The sequence below is a fragment of the Lampetra fluviatilis genome, chromosome 14 (genome assembly GCF_964198595.1).
Source record: "Lampetra fluviatilis chromosome 14, kcLamFluv1.1, whole genome shotgun sequence".
In the NCBI taxonomy this organism is placed as follows: Eukaryota; Metazoa; Chordata; class Hyperoartia; order Petromyzontiformes; family Petromyzontidae; genus Lampetra; species Lampetra fluviatilis.
The window spans coordinates 2,065,360-2,087,394 of record NC_136288.1 but is presented as its reverse complement, the minus strand read 5'-3'; the positions used below and the strand labels follow the sequence as shown (position 1 = coordinate 2,087,394).

The following is a 22,035-nucleotide window of genomic DNA, read 5'->3' as shown; positions in this document are numbered from 1 at the left end:
CAAATGTAGCACATATCTTAGATATATAATAATTAGTGCTGAGATGGGTAATCAATCAAACTGAGAGACTCTATTGTCAAAAAAATAATTGATTTGGATGATAATCTATGAACCAGGAGGTGTTTTAAAGTTGCAGATGCTAGGCATCCGGCCCCCCAAATGTGGGAAAATCATCGCAGCGCGTCCCCACACATGACGTGGCGATGATTGATGACAGCGAGGACATCAACAAAGTCGGTCAGATCCTGCTCTCAAAGTACCTTTTGAGCCTCGTGTGTGGAACTTATTAATGGAGTGTATACAAAATATACGCAAATTGCAGGCTACGTGTTGGTTTTTAATCGTCGGTGAAAATCGAAACAACGGTTGATAGCTGATCAATCATTTCACCTGTGGATAGTAGCATCTCTGTATGAGAAGGGTGAAGAGATCAGAACGCCCAATGAGGAGATGGTGCAATGAAACAAGTTCGCGTGCAGACGCTGGGCGGATGTTCACATCGCAGGATGGTGGGAGATAGCAATGGCTTAAGGAAAGGCCTTCATCCAGAAGTGGTTTGATTTTGGCTGATGATGAGGATGATGAAGAGAGTACCTCCTTCATGTCATCGCAAGCTTGGCAGTCATAAAAATATGCTCTCTGGGTCAGAGGGCATGCCTTTGGAATATAAGATGCAGGAGGAGCAGAGGTTTATTTAATTGAAAGAGCGTGATCTCAAAAAACCACGGCGGTTAAATCAGTAAGTGGAGAAACCAAAACTGTTACACAATTCAGTGCATGTAACAGCCGTGTGATTTGGCAAAAGATGATGATGAGCCTGGAAGTGGGGGCATGGCATGAGGGATTATTCGGGTCTCGTGGATGTCTGAGGGATGTCCTAATGAGGTACAGGTGATTGCTGCGTGCATGGAGATCCCAGCAGAGAGGGGAACACATGTGGAATAGCTGAATATTTCTCCTCATATCCAGTGCCAACAAAACATCTGCAGAAGCAACCATACCACAGTTCACAAGAGTACTTCCATGTCCATCTTTGCTCATCATCTGCGTGAAATGGCATATTTCTATAATTTGCTTGTTTTGAGATCGGTTGGCGTCATCTGTCTCAGCGTCACTTTCCAGCCGTCTTTGTACGCACGGCGAGGGAAACGTCACGTTGTGCTTGGTACTTCTGGGGATGCCACGGTGGTGAGATGTTATCTACCTCGCCTGGTATACAGGAGGGCATGAGTTTCATCCCGACACCTGTATATTTGGAGTTGGCGTGTTCTCCCCGTGGTCGCATAGATTTTTCTCCGGGTCCTCCGGTGTTTTCCCTTCACATTTAGAAACACGTGTATTGAGTATTTGGTTGCTAGAAATGTCCACATGATAGGCTACTTCATTGAGTAATGTTTTGTGACCAGGTGACTTCTGAAAAAGATCCTTTTAGCTAAGTGGGCCTTACCTGGTAGAATAACAAAAAGCAGTTTAATAGTTTAAAATCCGAGCCCACATACGCATTACCTGTTAGTAGCTTGGCAGAGTTGACATGTGGATGTAATTAATGCAACACAAACTTTATGTATCTCATCTGTGTGAGGCCAGCTGACATAAATACCACTTAGGCAATGTCCACCTGCTTTGTGCTAATAAATGTGTTATTGTAGTGCACAATTCATGTATTTTTTACTAATATATATTTTTAAAGGCATTTACATCTAAACCATTCCCAAAGGAATATCGATAGCTTGTAGGCCTGCTGTTGCACCTTATTTATGAATGATGTAGCATTAAGATGATAACACAAGACCCAACCTAGTTCATCTGATCTTGAGCCACGCCAATAGCTAGATTTATCCATAATAGATTTTTTTTGGGTTAGATCGCGTAAATATATAAATGTGTCATTAAAACTCGCCGCCACCCGACACGTTTATATATTTACGCGATCTAACCCAAAAAACCTCTATTATTGATGATATTGGTCGCGAAAGCCTCCGTGTTAAGCTGGATTTATCTTTACACGTCGCAACAAACAACATTGAACCCGGACGATCTGGCGATCACTCTGTCGGGGCCTAGCATGGCTCACGTGGGTAGCCAGGGCCCACAAATCACGCCAGGAGAGAGCCATGAGCCGTGGAAACAGCTGCCGCCAACCTCCGCACACTCTGCAGGCTCACCGTCCTCCCGGGGAGAGACGGATCTCCAGGATCTGGAGACTTCCGCGCCGTGTCCCCGGTGGCCCATCACTTAAGACATTTCCATTCTTCACGTCACTGGCCACCACCTTCCTCTCCTGGCCCTTTCAGATTGTGTTTCCTGTGGCTCAGATGAAATTGATTAGTTGGAAACAAAAAGGTCGTCCACTATGAAGTATCCGCACGTGAGCCTCGTTTTAAGGGCCTCCTTGATATGAGGTTTAATTTACCAATTTTATAATTTATTTTTAAATTCAAGAAAAAAAGGCACTGTAATCCTATTTACTAGTTATTCTGACAATGGGTTTTCTAATATTTTAACTGAATTAAAATTTGGAAAATAAAGTGCAAATAAAGGTTTTAAACTCCCAAATATTTTAATCTACTAAGACTTGAAAAAATCAACTCGTGCTACTTTGTTCAAATCTTTTGTACGCTTTTCCAGACTAAATATTAATACAACACAAAGAATATTACCTCAAAAGCATATTGAGGTAATATTAATTGTGCGGTATTCATTTTCAATGGTTTTATTGCAATAATGAAGAATGTCTGCATGTTTTCTCCAGTTTTAAGCAAGTGACCAAATTAATCAGTGTTATAGTTGACGCACCCTTTGAAACAAATGTCGTATATTGCACATTTAAGAAAGGATATAAATTTTTCTAAATTGAGAAAAGTTATTCTACAAGTTACATAATCTATGCTTCATAGGACATTATTAAGCCATTACAATGCATTCAGTATATTGTTAGTAGTAAAAAAATAACAACAAATAGCGAGTAGAAAAGCCGTGTTATTTACCTCATGGTATACAATTCCTATTGAGTAATAAAAGAGGCCTCTGTACAACCTATTTCATTTCTTTGATTTTTTTTACACATATGAACGGGATATTTACTCTTTGTTTTATTGCCAACGAATAGCTGTGCTATGAAGGTGGCCTTTCGGAGCTCGTGGGTGCAGCGGGGAAGCTGAAATGTCACCGCCAAGACAGGTGCTGTTTGCGATATCATTGTAACTCCACGCTTCTTGTTCTGCAGGCCAACCCGTGTGCTAAAAAAAGGTTTGCAGGTCGCAACAGGGGAAGGGAAAAAAGACGACAAGGAAAAGTCTACCAAATAGAGAGCTGCCTTTCTGTCCCCTTCCTAAATGCAACATTTTCGAATAAGAAATGGACTATTCAAGCCCTCTAACTCTGAAATTATTGGAATTTCAAACTTTAGGCTTTACAGCCAACGTCTGAAATCCAAAAACTCGAGTCCCATGAGCTCTAAAATTCATGGGGTTAATTCGTTAAGATGTGAAAAGGCAATTTGTATTTTTTTTCATATCGTGAGGTTGCTCAAGGGCTTTATTACATAATTTGTGATGAGACAAAAAAAATATTTTGCCTTTTTAATTTTTTTATGGGGACTTGATTACAAAATATAATAACCCTCAGCTACGCTCATTCTCAAAAGTATATTTCCACCATGTCCCGACCATCTGGATGACTTATGAAATATGTATTATAGTAGTGATGCAATTTAATATGAAAAAAAACGTAACCAAGTTTTCAGCTGTTACTTCTCCTTAGAAAACGATCCACAGTATTTCACAATATGTACTTACTATTTCAACAGTATTTGAATTGGGGTTTATATTAGATTTTTATTTGAAAGTGTTTGTACAAACCTGTCTTGAAGATGGTTAGAAATCATTCATACACGTAAACATTCATCATGCTCTTAAAGGAAATTGGAATAATGCTGACTTGTCAATGCATGTTAAGACTGCCACCAAAATTAACTGTATAGGCTGCATATTTGCACTAATCTTGTCCTAATAGCATTCCCTTGTAACTATGCTTTACATATAGACTTGTCATCCAATTGTATGAACAAACAAACTAATTGTGTGCACCTAAGCAGGAAGGCATATGTTAAACACTATATTTTCACCTGTTGCAAGTGCCCATCGCAGTTGAGCCGTTTGGCCGCACACACATATATACAACAGTGAAGCAGGTTCAGTCCCAGTGCCGGATTATCCTACTAGCAAAAGTAGCTACATATGTAGTAGCTACGGGCCCCGCACTTTCAAGGGCCCCGCGCTAAATGCTTTCAAGCTATCAATTCCGATTCAGTGATTCTGCACTTGCTCTATTACTATAGGACTACACTGCCTTCAACTTTTATGAACGACTGGGTGTTTAAGGTTAGCGATTTGTCGTATTATCTGGCTGTATATCAAATTAAAAAATACAATAACTTTACTATGCCAGTAAAAAAAATTGTGTTTTAATATTTACGTGTTTTTTTCTATTTAGGGCCCCTTTATAACATATGCTACAGGCCCCGCACTAGCTTAATCCGGCACTTCTCAGTCCATATCCTTCCATCCGTCCCGAATTGTCCGTGGGGTGCCCACAAGGTGCGAACGTTACGCGTCGACGTCGGATTAACACCGTTCGCGTTGTTTGCGTGAACACGAGGGGCTTAACGCGTCGCTGCCAACGGGGATGCGCGCGCAAAGGAAAACGCACCCACAGCCCTCCCACAAAGCGTGACTTCACGTGACCTTTGCACTTTCACGGGAGTAGCCCTGGAGACGGCGATCTCGCACTGGGAACGCTCTCGTAACAGATGATTGTTGCTCCCCTTTTGTCGCCACAAGTAATTAAGCGCTATTTAAGGGCCAGTGTCGCGGGGGGGACAAATCGGGTCTGAATGGATCCAAATTCCAAAGAATCATCGGACACTGACACACTGCCCCTTCTTCCGCTTTGATGGAGTGCGGGCTAATGAAATTCTAACCATTGGTGCCGCTAGAGGAATGTCAGACAGGTTGAAAAACAAGTCCGACTCTGAAACGGCTACCTAACGTGGGTCAATGGTGGAGCATCAATAACAGGACACGCGGAGACTGAATACACTCGCTGATGATGCGTCAGCACTTTTGCAATTAATCTTGATTTGAAGCTTTCGTGACTGCAGGAATCCATACTCGTTGGTCCTTTCGGTAAAGTCACGTAGGTAGAAAATAAAATTAATCACGACGTTTCGAATGCAACACAAGCGCTCGTCCTCAGGCGGAAAAAATATAATCCAGCAGTGGAACTGGAACTGCTGGATTCGATTTTTTCCGCCTGAGGACGACCGCTTGTGTTGCGATCGAAACGTCGTGATTTATTTTATTTTATACCTACGTGAGTTTACCGAAAGGACCAAAGAGTACACTTTTGCAATTGTTGTTTATATACTCCGTTCAAAATTTTATTAAAAGAGAGTGCCAAGTTTCGTGCTTGAAGTCAAGGCCACAATTATACGTGGTCCTTATCACGAAGGATTGTCGGCAACCAGTGTATTTGTAGTATGACAATTTATAGCTACAACTGATTACTAATTATAGCTTCAAGATTACAGTATCCATTAATCAAGTCAGTTTGCAAGATTGATTTAAGAAGATAATAGCAATATACTCATCGTATGAAACTTAAAAGATACGTTAAAGTGCATGTTGTTTAACCATGTGACACCTCAAGAGACCAGACACGTCTCATTGCAAGAGTAACCTGGGTCATCAAAATGACAAAACGGAAACATAAAATAAAGCAGAGCAATGAAGCTAATATAAAGCAGAACAATGCTTCAATGTAGCCCAAGGCATTTGAAGCTGTGACTTGGTAGTGTTGAAGGATGATCTTTGTCCATGATTGTGTCATGACAGGCAAGGTGAATGCTGTTGAAATAACACATTGAACAAGAAGCAAATGTCCTGATGCATTTCACATTTTATTGGCTGGGTCATTTGCTTAATGTATTGTTTATATTATTGCAACATCAATACATATAACTGTTACTGCAATATGTAACACGGAAAACAAACACCTACATTTATTTAATTTTGTAGAATATTCCCCTCTTCTGGTAGCACGCGCTTGCTGAATCTTGTTTATACAGTCGACTTTTTGTATTGCTAATTTTTTTGTATTGCTAGAGGCTGCTCTTAAACGAAGCTCTATTAACTGTAAACCGACTCAGCTTTTGGTCTCAACGTGCACAAACGTTCAAGCAGTGCATGGTCAGCGGATAATCCATAGTGGGCCTCGCATGCCAGCTTGCACTGATGTGTTTGTAAATGTTTAATGTTTGCCTCTTATGCTGAATGGCTTAATCGATTATATGATGGCACAAGGCCCCTTCAGCTGTTGACAGCATCCAGACACACACTCAAGGTAATAGCGAGAAGCCAACAAAGTAATAAAGCAAGCATTGTTAAGTTTAAATGTTAAGTTTAAATGGGTATTAAAATAAACTTGGTTTAATGTCTAAGAGGCTTTTGAAGTCTTGACAATTAAATCCACTGTAATTACGGAATAGAGATGAATGGAATAACTGGTACTTCAACTCAAAATAAAGGAAATGGCTATCAGACAAGCTTAACTTAAAATCAGCAGGACCCATAATGAGGGTATGTTTAATACACGAGGAGCTTAAGGTTTATCCCACACACATATGCTTAAAATTCTGCAAAATTTCATAATGGTAAAATAACTTTTCTTAAATTACCCGTGAATTGTATAATTGTTGGAAAAATGAACCACCATTGAATTGGATCATTTTGGGGTCAAAGCGTTTTGTTGCATTGCTATCCTGTTCCTGGCAGATGTGAGGCTATTCCTGAGCTGCTACAGTAATTGTGGTCAATTTGCAGGCTTCCAGTGTCAGGATTTTCAACCACAAAGAGCTTATTTTGGTCCAAGCAGAACCCTTTATAACATTACACACATCGAGGAGCATGTTTGACATTGATTTAATTGAACACACACACACAGGGGTTATTAAAGGGATAGTCGATGCACATTCCCAACTTAATGCATTGGACTTGAGCTTTACAGGCTAAACATTTTATTTGATCCTTCAAAAAAAATCACGTTTTTAATTTTATCCCGTGGCTTATGTAACACTCTTACTGCAGAGGTACTTTACTTCATTGGTTGCCATTTCGCAAACAACTTAAATTATTTGGTACAACTGTCAAACGAAGGTTAGAGTTTGCACAGGATCATCTTCCGTTTTAATTCAAGGTGAACAGTCGAGTAACGGTGGAATGCCTGCAGGTTGTCGAGTCGATGAAGCAAAGCAGTTCTGAAATAGACCTTTCGTCCATTAATGTAGGGGATTTTAGGTAAAAACACAAAAAGGATTAAAAAAAGTGCAAGAGCTTACAGAAATATGGGAATGTAAGACGAGGTCAGCGTTTGCCGTCCGATGATGCCAAGACAATCTGGCTGCAGCCAGTGATAAAGGCGGGACCACAGTTTTCATTTTTCTCATTCCACGTGGCTTAGAGCCGGCTGTGGTTCCCAGCACGTAGAAGCCCTGGTCGAAGACGGGTGCTCGTCGGCGTGAGGGCGAGCAGGTGTGAGCACACATCCATCAGCAGCCTGCACGGTGCCGCGCCGCGCACGTACGTCCGCGGTGGGAATGCCCCCATCCCACCGGGCGAGGAATTTACACTGTCACCGCATTTCAGCACCTACCCTTGCGCTGCCAAGTAAGCATCACATGTATCATATTCGATTGCAAGTTTTGTACAAAAAAATGTAGGAATCAACGTTGCGTTCTCAATGAAAGAAAAACAAGTTTTGTTTCATGAGCACAGTGGCTTATCACTTCTTGGGGAGATTTGTATGAGAGTATAATAGTCACGAAATTGAGCTACTTTCAGGAAAGGAAAGACATTTTCAATACCTGTTGGAAACAACGCTCCACATGCCCTACATCAACGCTAATTGCGAATGGCAAGCCATCTGCTCAGTATTAAATGAGTTGATTATCATGCACCAGAAATCTAGCAAGAGCTAATACATAATAAAGTGTGTCCTTTGATCTCATTGAGGGATTTTAGGTGCCACTCTTTTTTCTGCTATAAGTTAGAGCTCGGCCTTAGTAATAGTTTAACATATTTAATCTTACAGGAATATTTCAGATATCCAAGTTTAAAACATATAATTTGTGTTTTAATAGTAAACATATCATATGGGACAATACATGTAAAGAGTGTTTTTTTAATGTCCCTCTCAAGAATACTTAACAATGGGCAGTCATTTTATGTAAGTATGTATGTTGAACTTATTTTAAAGGTCAATACAACCACGAGAAGATTGACATAATTTCTCAAATGGCTGACAATTTACATAGTTTTACAACTTTCTTGGTACAAATGAAAACTTGTGAAATGTTCAAAATATTAAATTGTTCAAAATTACATTTAACTGAAGCAAGTCCTCTGTACCAAATGCCACTTCTTGCTATGTATTACATTGTATACTGTTGCTTTTTTTAAACAGATACAGAAAATATCACTTCTCTGTTGCAAAGTGGTTTATTATAAATATGAGATAATAATATAAATATTACGTTGTTTTTTGGAAAGTTAAGAAATATAGAACTAGTAAAGTCACATAGATGAAAAATAATAATACAATGAAAATAACTCATTGAAATCACGACGTTTCGGAGGTAACACAAGCTTCCGTCATCAGGTGGAACTGCCACAGCTAAATTTTGCTAGTTATTTTCATTTTATTATTTTTATCATTATTTTAATTTTTCACCTACGTGACTTTACCGAAAGAACCAAAGAGTATATATCCTTGCAGTCACGAAAACTTCAAATCTAGAATCTACACGTCACTGATTATCATACTGACATTGCCATACACTTTGACTAACACAACTCCATGGTTAAATCTTGAAAGCTTTGGTGACTGCAGGAATTCATATTATTTGGGTCTTTCGATACCGAAAGACCCAAAGAATATGAACTCCATGGTTGTTATCAGAAAACATTATATTGTTGTAAATGTTTCCATTTTATCATTAACTTTTTTTAAAGCAGAAGACAAATAATATAACCCACTCCAAATTAACAATGTCCAAAGACACAATGTGCTCTGTTTCATGCCACTTGCTTGGGTTTTGACCTGTCCAACCTTGGATTGAGGGGAGTGCATTACCTTTGATTTGAGCCTACTGTACAACAGTGATGATAATGCATTATTGATGATGATGCATTTAAGCAGCTTGTGTGGCATGTAAAATATGACTCAAATGGAAGAAGCGTGTCTCCAACTCATAACTTAAAGAAGATGTGTTGCTACAAAGTAAAGAATGCATGACTTGGCTCAGACAAATGTGAACGCATCCAATTCTAAACAGCTGTGGGAATATGCCTCAGAAAGATTCAGTATAATATATTGTTTCTAGAATTTTGCTATAAATACAACCCACAATGGACAATTCGTGTAAGTTGCGACTGCTCTTTAGCATAATGAGTTTTTTTTATGAAAATGTACTGTCACACAATTGAAAGATGGTTGATATTTTTATTTGATAAAAGAAATCTGTTACAAAGTATTAGGAATAATTCATTTGGAATGATTGCATGTGTAGATATTGTGCTTCCCGTAAGAAAAACTGTAATACTAAGAAAGAAGGCCGTTTCCTCACTTCACTTTTTGGGTGTGACAATTCCTTCAAGCTGGGTCTGAAAAAAATAAAACAAAAAACAATTCAGCCTTGCTATATACTGGTTTACATGACATTATAATAGCATTTATGTGTCTGATTTTTGGTTTAGATCATAGAGTAAAAAATATAGTTGATCAAAAAAATTAGGGTAATAAAAATAAATAAAGTATTACATTTCTGTGCTTCTGAGAATTATAAAATAGAAGTGTACATGGCTTGTTCTAACTATAGTAATTGCTCCCAAAAGGTATCAAACATGCACTGTTAAACAATTCGGATGTGGCTTTACTTAATGTTAAGGAATGTATTTTCCATGTAAAGGCCTTACTACCAATAAGGCAATGCAATGATGCCTGTGCAACAAATGTTCAGTGCTGAGTTTGCATCAAGAAATCCGCCATCTGGCATTACAATCTGGGAATGAGTGAAAAAAAATGTAACAAGAGTAATCGGTATAACGAGTTTGATAATTCCAGGAAGCATGGCAATTCAATGATTAATTTCTATTGTAATGTCTAATTTTAGACGCGCTTGCACATTGACTAATGAACTTTAAAAGCATTTAGTGGAGGGAAAGCTTATTATATCTGTAACATTACACTGTTTCATCTATTTCATGTGAGGAAAATAGAGGAACTGTAGTTCTGCAATAACTTAAGGAGTATTTAAATTAGTTATGTAATGTATAAACATTACAAATGTAATAAAGTATACCAATATATGAACATATATTTATGCTTGCATGAAGGTGCCTCACATATTTATTTATATGGCCTGTATTGATTGTCTCTGGATTGCCTATGTCTGAGAAGTTGTTGGTATGATTCGTTGCTAGCCTATGGGGGTTGGTGTTAGTGTAACTAAGATGGCTCTGTAGCAGCGATTGCATCATTGTATGTATGTACGTATGTATGGTGAACCTCTTTCGCACCGTACGTAGCCAACCGTGCTAATTGGAGGTGCTTAATAACCATGGGAAGAGTTTCATGACCGTGGCCTGGCTGGGTGTTGTCGTGTGTCCTGCGCGGTACCTTGAGCTGCTGGTTCGTGCGCTTGAGGAACTGGATTTCCTCCGCATGCTTCTTCTCGTCCACCTGCCGTCGCTCAGCCTCGCGCTTCTCGATAGCCTCACACTTGGCCTTCTGCTCATTCACGGCGCGTTCCAGTTCGCGCTTTTCCTCCTCCAGCTCGGCGATCTGTGCACGTGATAGGCAGCAACGGCCAGTGTCTTCGCTGGCCAAGCACTAATACACCCGTTTTCATGGGCACTGCACGGTCTGCAGGTCAGGGCGTGCAACCACTGTGGGTGTCGTTGGTGTTTAGACACCACCAACATTTAGAGATATGGATAAAAGACACGTAAAATGTTGGACAACAATCATGGTATGTTTGAGTTCACACTTTTCGCCCTAAAACCAGCTGACAAAGGCATGTATGTTGAATTTATTTGGCACAAAAAGTAGCCAACTGTGCTAATCGGGGGTGTAGGGGAAGGACAACAATCTGAACACAAAAAGCAGTTCTAAAGAAAATAGTTTTCCGTCTTGATTTAAGAGTCCATAGCTCCCGTGGCTTCCTAATATCTGAAGAAAGAACATTCCAGACGGCCGCAGAAGTGTATCTGAAAGCGCGCAATGTGGTAACCGTCTTTGTTCAATGGCTAGCCAAAAGCCGTCCGATAAAAGACACCCATAAAATGTAAATTCCCATTTCCTTAGAACAGTTTTTTTTTGTTTAGTTTGTTGTCCTTCCTCCGCACCTCCGATTAGCACGGTTGGTTATGTACAGTGCGAAAGAAGTTCAACATACATTGGACAACAATCAGGGTATTTTTGAGTTCACATTTTTTTCTCCCTACAACCAGATGAAAATAATGCTGATTATGCTGAGAATGGAATGTTAAAATACAAAGCAGCGCATGGACAGTCGGCTCAGTACTTAGTCAGTAATTCAGCAGATAGCCATATCCTTGTGAACCAATTGGCCGTGTATACTGGGTGTGTATCACTGAATGTGCATATTATTAAAAGCAGGTGTCAAAATCCATAAACAGGTGTTTTCCTATTCAGCGACATTTAATGCCACAAATGTTTATAGGCACAAATTATTATTGAATCATGCAAATTGAGGCGATTTACAATGCTGGGTTAGAGTTTCAGCGGTGGTATATAGCATGGAGAGAGATTAGCTAGTTACATACTTACATGCGGTCTCTAACGTAGGAAATTAAGGTTGGTATTATATACCATTTGTGTGCAAATCAGAACCTGATGGGTATTTACTTTATACTGCTCTTCAACATGCAGTGAGCTTAGATGGGTATATAGTATATGCAGCTGGTGCCTCTTGTTAAAGTACTGCAATGTGGGTTTGCTGCTTTACTAATGTAGATGCAGTGCAGTGCTACCTACCTTCTTTTCCATGTCGGCTTTGCCCTGCTCAGCCTGCAATGCTTTGCGCATGCCAAATGCCACGCTGCTCTCGTACAGTGTCTGGAAGGCAGCGATGGTCATACGAATCTCGTCCCGCACTCGTAATAGCAGTAGCCCCCTCTCTGCGCAGTTAATGGTCACTTGCCGGATCAGCTCATCTGGGGACGGACCAAAAACACGCATTGTGGTGTGCACAGCATTCACATTCCAGTGTTAGGTCACCTGTTTTGCAGTGCGTTTTCTGACCCCGACACACATTTTTAACCCCCCCTAAACACATTGCATACTGTAAATTCCCATCAAAAGGATCAGAGAAAAGCCACTACAAGAAACCCATTTGCTTGATTCACATGAGCTCGGCCACTGATCAAGCTGTTAAATATATACCTCGGCCATAACCTGTGGAACAAAAATGGCATCTAAGTACAGCTGGGCTTTTCAATTACCATACTTAAGTAACCGATTATTCTACCGATTATCAGTTTGATTGTTCGACTAATCGGATAACACAAACATAGTTGGGGAAACAAGCCTCGCTTCCGTTCCCACGTATGCCGCTCGACAGGAACTTGGAGGTGACCCGCATGGCTTTAGAACGTCACCAGCAGCATCAGTTGCACCACGCGGTTTCTAGGGGGTTTCCTACCTTCAAGAAGCAAGATGTGTGAAGGCAGCCACCATTTTAATAGGGCCCAGAGTAATCGATATCAAAATTAGTCGATTATAATTTTAATCGCATAATGAACTTCATTGACTAATCACCCCAAATCTACTCTTAACAGTATATATGTGCTTGTGTGGTGGAGCTTCTGCGTGAGATTATCTAAGAGTACAAGGTTGAGTACTGTAATTAATTGAGATGTAAATTTTTTGGGGTGATGAGGTGTGAAGATGAAAGGAGGATGAACATGAAAGGAGTAATGCAGTAAATAGGCATAATAGTATGGGTAAGTAAATTGGATTGAAACACATAGTTCATATTCATACAATGACATCAATACATTATATAGGAATATTTGGATAGGTTAAGTAGGAATAGGATATCAGAATATATAATGAGGCAAGGGGTTGGACAGAAAAATTTAATAATTAAAGACAACATTTTTATAAGATTGTAGATATGAAAGAAAATAACAGACAATTGAGTAGATTACAAATGGGTGCTTGATTATTCCAGATAAGTTAATAATTAAGGATGTGAGGAGCAAGGTGTGAATAATAGAGATATAAAAACAAAGATAGGGCATCCATTGTAGAGAATATTTACGCGATCTAACCCAAAAAACCTCTATTATGGATGATAGTGGTCACAAAAGCCTACGTGTTAAACTGACAGGGCACTCAATTGACTATGGCAAGATGAGTGCTTTGTGCTGTAGGATATTTTAATGACATTGCAGGAAGTGAGAGAATGCAAGAAATGGTAATGTAGAGAATGATGAATGACAAACAACACGAATGAAGGATGCGCCTAAGGGAGGGTTAAGGAGTAACGTGATGGAGGCATCAGTTTGGGATTTATATGCATAAAAGGACTTAAGTACTCAAGGACCTTGTGGCACATGGTCAGCATGAGATGATGATGATGATAGAATTGGGGGAGAAGTTGTCCTGTAGTTCGGGGTGAGAACTAGAGCCAGGAGATTCTCACGATTCTTCACTATTCCATTATTGGAATCAAATATGATTCTGAGCAGGAATCAAATACGATTTGTGGGATTGGCAGGAATATGGAATTGTGGGGTTTCCAAGGCTGTGTGGAGCCAGGAATGTCATATAAAAAAGGCAGGGCCCATGATAGGGCTTGGATGGCCTGAATGCCCATTGCTGAGGTTATTGTTTAGCAGGCTCTGCCAAAGCTTGAGACGCTCACTTGCAGCGTATACAATGTACAGTGCCGGAAAGGCATACTGCTGTTAAGTGTTTAACTATGTGGTTGATGTGATTGATCTGAATTGTAATGTTGAGGTGCCTTATAGAGCGTTCGAGGATCCTATTGTCAGTATCTGAAGATGTTCTGTACTAGAAAGATCTGGAGACTCATGACTGCCATGAAAATCCAAAGTAAATGTTCTGTCCACGTCATTCTGACTGGTCAGGATTTGTCAGCAAATGATCTTGATTATGTCAAATGGCAAATACCTCATATGCATGCCAGCCTGTTTTTTTGTGTCAAGAACGCTCCCTTTTAAAGGTTAATGGTCACTGAGAATGCATGACTAATGGCCATGATATCCTAGGTATTGATGGATCCAGTGTAATGCAACTGGTAAATAAAATCTCTAAAAAAGCATTTAATAACTTGTGAAAATAAATCCTGTATTTAGAATAGAGAAAAACGTTGTTGAAAATGTGTGCTGCATCAATGTAATACATATTATGTATTTAAATAACTGAAGACATTCAGACAATTAACTGCATTAACACTGAATAGAAACATCTGATTAGTTGTAATATGTATTAAAAGTTTTGAAATAATATAAGGAAGTTCAATTTCACGTCATCTCAGCTCATTAATTTCCAATGTAAAATGCACAGTAAGAATGCACCATATTGTGCTTTGGAAACAAAATGAAGTGATCATGTATCATTCAAGCATTTTGACTGATATTAGTCATTATAAAGTCATACAATAGCAGCGTATCACAATGTCCCTGGAGCAGAATGATTATAATCCAGACAGCCGAGCTTGCGCTTTGATCAATCTTCGCTGCAGCAGGCCCTCGAGTAATTACATCTTCGCACGGGAGCCCAAATTAGCCTAAACCTTTAAACCCCGTGGTTCTCATAAACGGCCCAGAGGGTCCTGAGCCAGAGGAGGCCAACCAGGGTGGATGTCCCCTGGAGGAAAACCAGGGGCGGAAGGTTCAGGGTTCTCCGATTTTCAGGCGATTTCCCCAGACTTAGCCTTGACAGATGTTGTGCCATGTGGAAGCACAAGCCAATGTTTTTGATTGTTAGGACTGCTATTTCGTGTGGTTGAAAACACAGCAATGAAATATGTGATCACAAATTACCTGATACAAAACTGAGTGTGTATAATTATCAACCATTATGCAGTGGCATATTGATAGGCCTATTGTTTAAATACATTGCATGGTGGCCATATAATGAAGGCTATATTAAATGCTAATGTGTATATTACTGTTTGTGTGTTTATCCAGGTTAAACTGAAGTGTATATCACTTTTGTGTGTAATAAATTGCATATATGCATGCTCATATATAAGATGCATACCGAGTAACACATGACATACCTTAGTTCTTCTCCCTTGGAAGAGTAAATCTAAAATGTAACTAGAAAAATAATATACATAAAGTACATTTTATTTAAAACATTAATATAAAGTTGATTTGAAGCTTTCGTGACTGCAGGAATCCATACTCTTTGCTTCTTTCGGTAAAGTCACGTTATTTTGGTAAAGTCACTACGTGACTTTACCAAAATAACCAAAGAGTATTAATTTAAAGATAAATCTTTTGTTGTTGTCACAACGATGTCAGAATTCAGCAATAAAAAAGCACTGTCATATTTATGTTAAACTATGGTATCTGGCTCAAAGACCCATAATAAGTTTCTTTTCTGAACAAAGGAGGCAATATAAATTGAATGGCTTTGAAAACAAGATACACATCAGGTGAACTAAAATGAATGAGCCAATAGTTGATTCCTACTGCATTTTAGGTTGTATGCAAGAAAACTGCATAGGCAGATTCCAAGCTCCATAATCTCTCATTAATCAGCTTAAGACACATCTGTTCTGATGAGCAAACAAGGAACTCTAAACCTGGCTCTGTGCCTCCAAGTCATCATCAAATCTTAATTTGTGCACTTTGCTAAATATGTGCGTTTTACAGTTGTTTTATCATTATTAACATAAAATTGCCCTTGAAATCACTGCGTGCGTTCTTTAAAAAATATGTGGAATCATAGATGAGCAAGGAATGCAGAAAACCTCTGATCATGTATTGGAGTTAAAGCAATTTTAAAAAGGGACTTAAATGAGAGTGTTTTAGTTCCCAAGTGAACCTGAGGCAGTATCACCCTGCTTGCATGGAGCTGTGCTGGTGGTACTGTGATTATGTGTGTGCTATGCAATTGGAGAAGAACGAGTGCAGGCTATCTGTGGTGCAATCGCAGGCCACCGTTGAGCTTGCGAGTTCTCAGGAGGCTGAATCCATGCTAGACGCATCTGCATGAACTTGCATCGAGAAAGTTTAAAAATATTTAGTTAAAAATCTGCATGTGCAACGAGCCTAATTTCCTGTGAGGCACAACCTCAGTTGGAATGTTACCTTTGGTTGGTTGTTTTTTGTAACTCTAAGCCTCATGTTTAGAAGATTTATGAGATACACATGGATACATACATTTGTAGATGGAGGGATGGAGAAAGTATGGGAAGGAAATTACCTTGTTTGGCATAAACCTATATATCAGGGGTATACACTTGCTTGGGATCAGCTTGTAGCCGACACCTGCATAAGCTTCAAAAGTCTACATTTGCCCATGGTATCTTGCTTGGTCTACCTCTGTGTGTAATTATTAAAGTTTGTTTAACTTTTGTTCCTTCCTGAGAATTCTCATGAATACGTAAAAGTACATAATGGCACAGCTAATGTATACAAGGCTAGAATTCATGCCACATGTACTAATGCAGCTACCATATGTCCGTCCAAGTTAAAACACCTTCTTTCTGTTTTCCGTCACAATGGAAAAGAATAGTGATTGTTGACAGCAAGCCCTCAAAATTCCCCACACTTAAAAAATGGATGTTAATAACTGTTTGATTTTTTTCCGTTTAAATATCACCCATTAAAGCATTCACATATGGCTGTTGTGAGGTTTGCATTGTGTAAACTCGTAACATACTTTCCAGATCAATTTGTTTGAAATTAGTCTTGGTTTAAGCAGCACATTATTCATAAGTCTGCCACTTTCGCTCTGTCATGTCATCCATCACATGCGTACATTGAAAAACAAACATAGGTTGGACCACAGGTTACACATTAGGAATGCTCGCATGAATATTTTGGAGCTGAACTGTCAAAAGAATATCAGCTCACCAATTGTTTACGGAAGACATTCTGAAGACACGTGGAGCCAGGAAAAACATCCATTAAGCATATGTGTTGGTTGATTTGCTGATATCAGTTACATTATCTGTGTATTATCCTAGGAAAGCGTTTATGAAGCAGTTATTTTATTGAGATCTTAAAACGTTCAGCCAAGTGACTCAACTCAAAATTAATTCCGAGGTAAAGTTCGGTGCTTATATTATTTGTATTTTCAACTGTAATATTTATATAATGAAATATGAAAATGACATCATTTATTCATGCACTGCATAATATTTTAATGGCTGTTTTAGTGCAGCGCAACTCAATGTCATGCAAGTGTACGTGATTGATGTTTGGGATACCTATTTTTGGAATGACTGCACAAGATAGGTAGGAAAACAACACATTTCCCATCAAAGCACTTAAGGAACTAATTATGTGACCACTGTTCCTCGTCTGAGAATTAGTATTTAATGATGGGCATTTGGCCGATGTTGGGCCAAGTTCCATGGTGCAAGGCTTGCACTTAGAGGTGACTCAGTTCATCACGGTTTGCAACCAAACAAGGCAAAGGAAAGCACAATGTCTCAACAGATGGGGTGGCTGGTACCCGACTGATGTTTTGATTATTATAGTAAGGATTAAGGTTTTTGGTTTAGAGTAGTTACAGAATTTTCTGTGCGTTCCATAGCACTTCATGAGGTCCTGGATAGGGTCAAGCCCGGTTGTAGATTTCTAAGTTTAGGTTAATGGAGAGCCAAGTTGTTGCCATTAGTTCGAAGGCATTATATAGCCTGTGGCCGATCATACACTTAAACATGAGTTAATGCACAAAGTGGGGAGAATTTTTTCGTACTCATTTTAGCATGCACTCTGAAGTTGTCTTAGGTGAGAGGCTGGCATGTAATCATAATGCAATAAGAGTTTAATAAGCATACCGAAACACTGCGAGTAGAGCTCTCGGCGGACAGGGCAAATGCCGGTCTCGCGTGCCTGTCGCTGCTGCAGGCGGACATCCAGCTGCTCCTGAAGTTTTACCACGTCGAGGCGGGTGGCCGGCGTGCTTGACACCTGCTGCACCCACAGCTGTCCATCCTCCGTGATCTCCCTGCACCAGTAGCCCAGCAGCAACCAATTAAGCCAGAGCTTTCCAAATCTAAGTCTTGTGTACTACATTCTACGACACTCCCTTATCTCATGGTGCAAGTTTCTACTTTTAAGTATCCGTGTCTTTCACTTGTCAATGAGATGTGATTTTCATCCACCAACAGTTTGGTAAACACAAAATGTTGGGTATATGGGATTTCAGCACCTGCAGTTTGGAAACATGTTAACTTGAATGAACTGTAATGAATGAGACTTGTAAAGAAAATCCGTACCCAACAAAAGAAGCAATTTTAGGCTGTCTACATTGCTCAACAGTTGATAAAATAATGGAGTCCACGTGTAACACGTTTTTTCTAATATCTACAGTCCTCACACACATTTCCTAAGTACAAACAGCTGAAACAGATATACATACAGTAACAATAACATTTATGTGACTTTTGCTTGACTTACATTTTCATTATTTAATACGATTTTCAATACAAAAGCACTTCGCATTGTGCACTTACATATTGTGACATTCCAATTTTACTGTCTCGTTTCATATTTTACCACGATATAAATGATCACAATCAATCAAAGCTACTTTGACGAAGACGGATAACCTTTAAACAACTTAATATGGTATAGTGAACTAAGATGTTATCAATTAGCTTTGAATATTGAAGAAAACACCTTGGAGGGAGGATTGCATTCAATATTTCATCAGTCTGGTCTCTTGTCGAATCCGCAGCAGGGGATTTTCCCTTGGGTGGGCTGGGAACGGGTCCGGTGTTTATTGGTTGCTGTGGATTGACTTTATTCGGATGAGCCTTGTTAAACAAACAACACAAATCAACAAAAGGCTGCCATTAGAAATGAATGCTTACAAAACATATGTTAGATATGTGTCGATGGAAATGTGGACTATAATATTCCTGCAACATTAAGGAAGTAACAGATGACATGTATATACTAGAAATAAAACACTTTTTCCGCTGATAATTATCAAACGCTAACTTCCCTAGGGAGATATTGGGTCTCCAATTACAGTAAACAATTAGGTCTGTATTTGCGTCCTTATACATCACACGTAAAAACAAAATCCAATTAAAGTAAATGCATCAGTGTACGGGTAAAAATACGTATAAATTATAATAAGTAAATGCTTGACAGTGATATAATTGATCAATATATGTGCAATACTTTGCAATGTTATATTGGCATGTGTACACTCGCAATTACCAGGTAAAGATCATGTTATTTGGCTGATGCAGGAAAGCAGAGACAAACAATATCAATGCCCTTAACCCAGAATTTCCCAACTTTTGTTACTGAAATAATGACAGTATTTTGAGGACCTTGAAAGTTCATTTTTATCGTAAACTTTATTTTATCAACTAAAAGTGATCCAGTTATTCATGTATGTTCCTTTCCACATCTCTATTTGTGTATATTGCTATCTGCATCTCTTTTTGCATGCAAAGACCCATCACAAGGTAGAAACACAAACAAATAGACAAAAAAATATGCATTTTTTAACTCAATTTCCCTGTACAAGAATACCGTTGAACCGTATGGGTTGACAGGTAACGCTGTCTTCAAACATCACCGCTCAAAACAGCAAAGCGAGGGCAAAAAAAGCACTTAATAACAGTGCACACATCTTGTACACAAAATGTATGTTTCGTTTAAAAAAACCCCCACATCAAACTTGGTAAGCGAAGTTAAACTTGAAGCGCTCCGTTTCTTAGGGTTCCTCGCTCTTACCCTCGGCGTCTTTTTCTCGGTGTTTTTCGACACCAGCAGCGGGTTATCGTATTTGACGAGTGAGTCTGCCGGAGGAATCATTTTGTGCCCGTTCTTCTTGTTCTCCTCACAATAAAACAACAAATCTTAAAACTTGGTAATCTCGTCAAGTTGCCGCGTCGGCTCACTCCGCCTCGAGTCGCGGCCTGGCGTGTGGGCGACGCGTCGTTACCATGGAGACGTTGCTAGGTGACGTCGCCGCGACGGCGACCGTGCGCGGTGGCTGCCGGGAACGGCGCGCGTCAGTTTTAAAAGGTCGCGATTCCAGCCAGAATGCAGCATCGGGAAGGATTCACTGCAATCGATGCTTTATCGATGCTTTATCAATCCACTATATGAGAATGCGGACGATGGATTGCTTCGCAAGCAAATTGCTTTACGTGTTTTATTGACGAGGTCTCGGTGACGTGGTTTGGCCGCGAGCACGTGTCCGACGTTTGAGGCCGACATTTGTGACGAGGGGGGGGGGTGAGAAATGTGACGTCACATCAAAATGCGCAACTTTAAATGGATATAGACAACACGTTCTAAATTAAATAGACTTTTTAATAAATGTTTTCTCCTACAACATCAGAGTGCAGCACATTAAATACGCACTACAATGACAATAGTTTAAAGCGATTTGAAGCATGTTTTATTTTTTTGGGGGGCGGGAGGGTAGAGCTTTGTGACGTCATATTTGGGGGGGGTCAAAAATCGTCCAAAATCGCGTGACGTCATTTATGAACGGCCCCTTTGTATCCAGCCGATGCCGTGGTTGTTCCCGCGGGTGTGTTTTGACCATAGCGTCGTGGACGTTGAAGAGTCCGTGGCGTTGTTCTCGAGAGTAGGCCACTGCGTGTTGGGAGTCATGGTCCAAATTTGCCGAGTTTTCAAAATTGCAATAAAGCAATCATCCCCCCCCCCCCCCCCCCATTTTAACTGTATAAACTTGGCAAGACCCTCATGAAAAGGCCCATGACCCTCTGCTGTTTTTAGGCTAATCAAGCACGATACAATTCATACTTTGCCATTATTATGAGTCTACAAGTGATTTCCTGCTCACTTGAGCATTCAGGTGGTGCTCATTTTCGTGTTAACAGCTGAGCTCGCGGTGGAAATTCCCCATGCCTATGAACAAGGACGAGTCTATCCAAAGGACAAAGACACCACAGTTGATTGTCAGGTCATGTGTGGTGGGGTAAAGTGCGGGTACCGTCACCTCTTACAGGACATCTGCCAGCGTGATAGAGCAGACCAAAGTACCCTCGAGTTGGACTCTTAAGAATTATCTCTAGTTCAGGCCCTTCTAACAGCAGTGATCAAACGTAATTGCAGGGCCGCACCTTAACCTTTCAAATGTTTAACACACATGCGAGGAAACTAAGTGTACACGATTGGACCTTATTAAGCAAACATCTGGCATACACTACTGTGACTGTTTTGAAAAAGAGAAAAATAGTGTAAACAACAGTACATTGCATTGCAATCTTGCCCGTCTCATTATAAATACGTATCATTTTGGCCTTCCAAGCCCTTAGGGCACTTTCACTGAAACCTAAGGATCTCCTGACCTGGGACCCAAGCGGCACGTGGAAGCAGCACCTGTTATAAACTACTTGACGCAGTCGCAGATGGCGGACTGAGACGTGTTCGGAGCAATATAAACAACTGGGCAGTCTCTGCTATGCATGATCAGCTTGGCCAGTCAACTTGCCAGCTCCTAAACCTCGCTGTTTACCTTGCCATAACAACAGGTGTAGCCCACATTGCATTCTTATGCAATCACTTTCCACTTCATCCCCTGCAAGGACCAAATCAAACATGTCATAAATTACGCGACACGGATAACAAAAAAGAGACTACTTAAATAACGTGTGTGCGTGTGTGTGTGCGTACCGTATGCGCACTTGACTATAAAACTAGGTGTTTAAGCAGGTGTCTAAAAACCAGTAAAATCTTAACATGT

The 22,035-nt window shown here is 39.9% G+C and overlaps 1 protein-coding gene across 1 annotated transcript; it reads right to left on the bottom strand.

The window, feature by feature from the left end:
• Nucleotides 1-9,544: 9,544 nt before the first annotated feature.
• DNALI1 (dynein axonemal light intermediate chain 1) lies at nt 9,545-20,252 on the bottom strand. The gene is made up of 6 exons (XM_078862463.1): nt 20,049-20,252; nt 18,975-19,111; nt 18,131-18,300; nt 12,115-12,293; nt 10,735-10,899; nt 9,545-9,719 (listed from the first exon to the last, which is right to left on the bottom strand). The coding sequence occupies exons 1-6, from the start codon at nt 20,127-20,129 to the stop codon at nt 9,684-9,686; spliced, it is 768 nt and encodes a 255-aa protein (XP_078718589.1). The 5' UTR covers nt 20,130-20,252; the 3' UTR covers nt 9,545-9,683.
• Nucleotides 20,253-22,035: the final 1,783 nt, after the last annotated feature.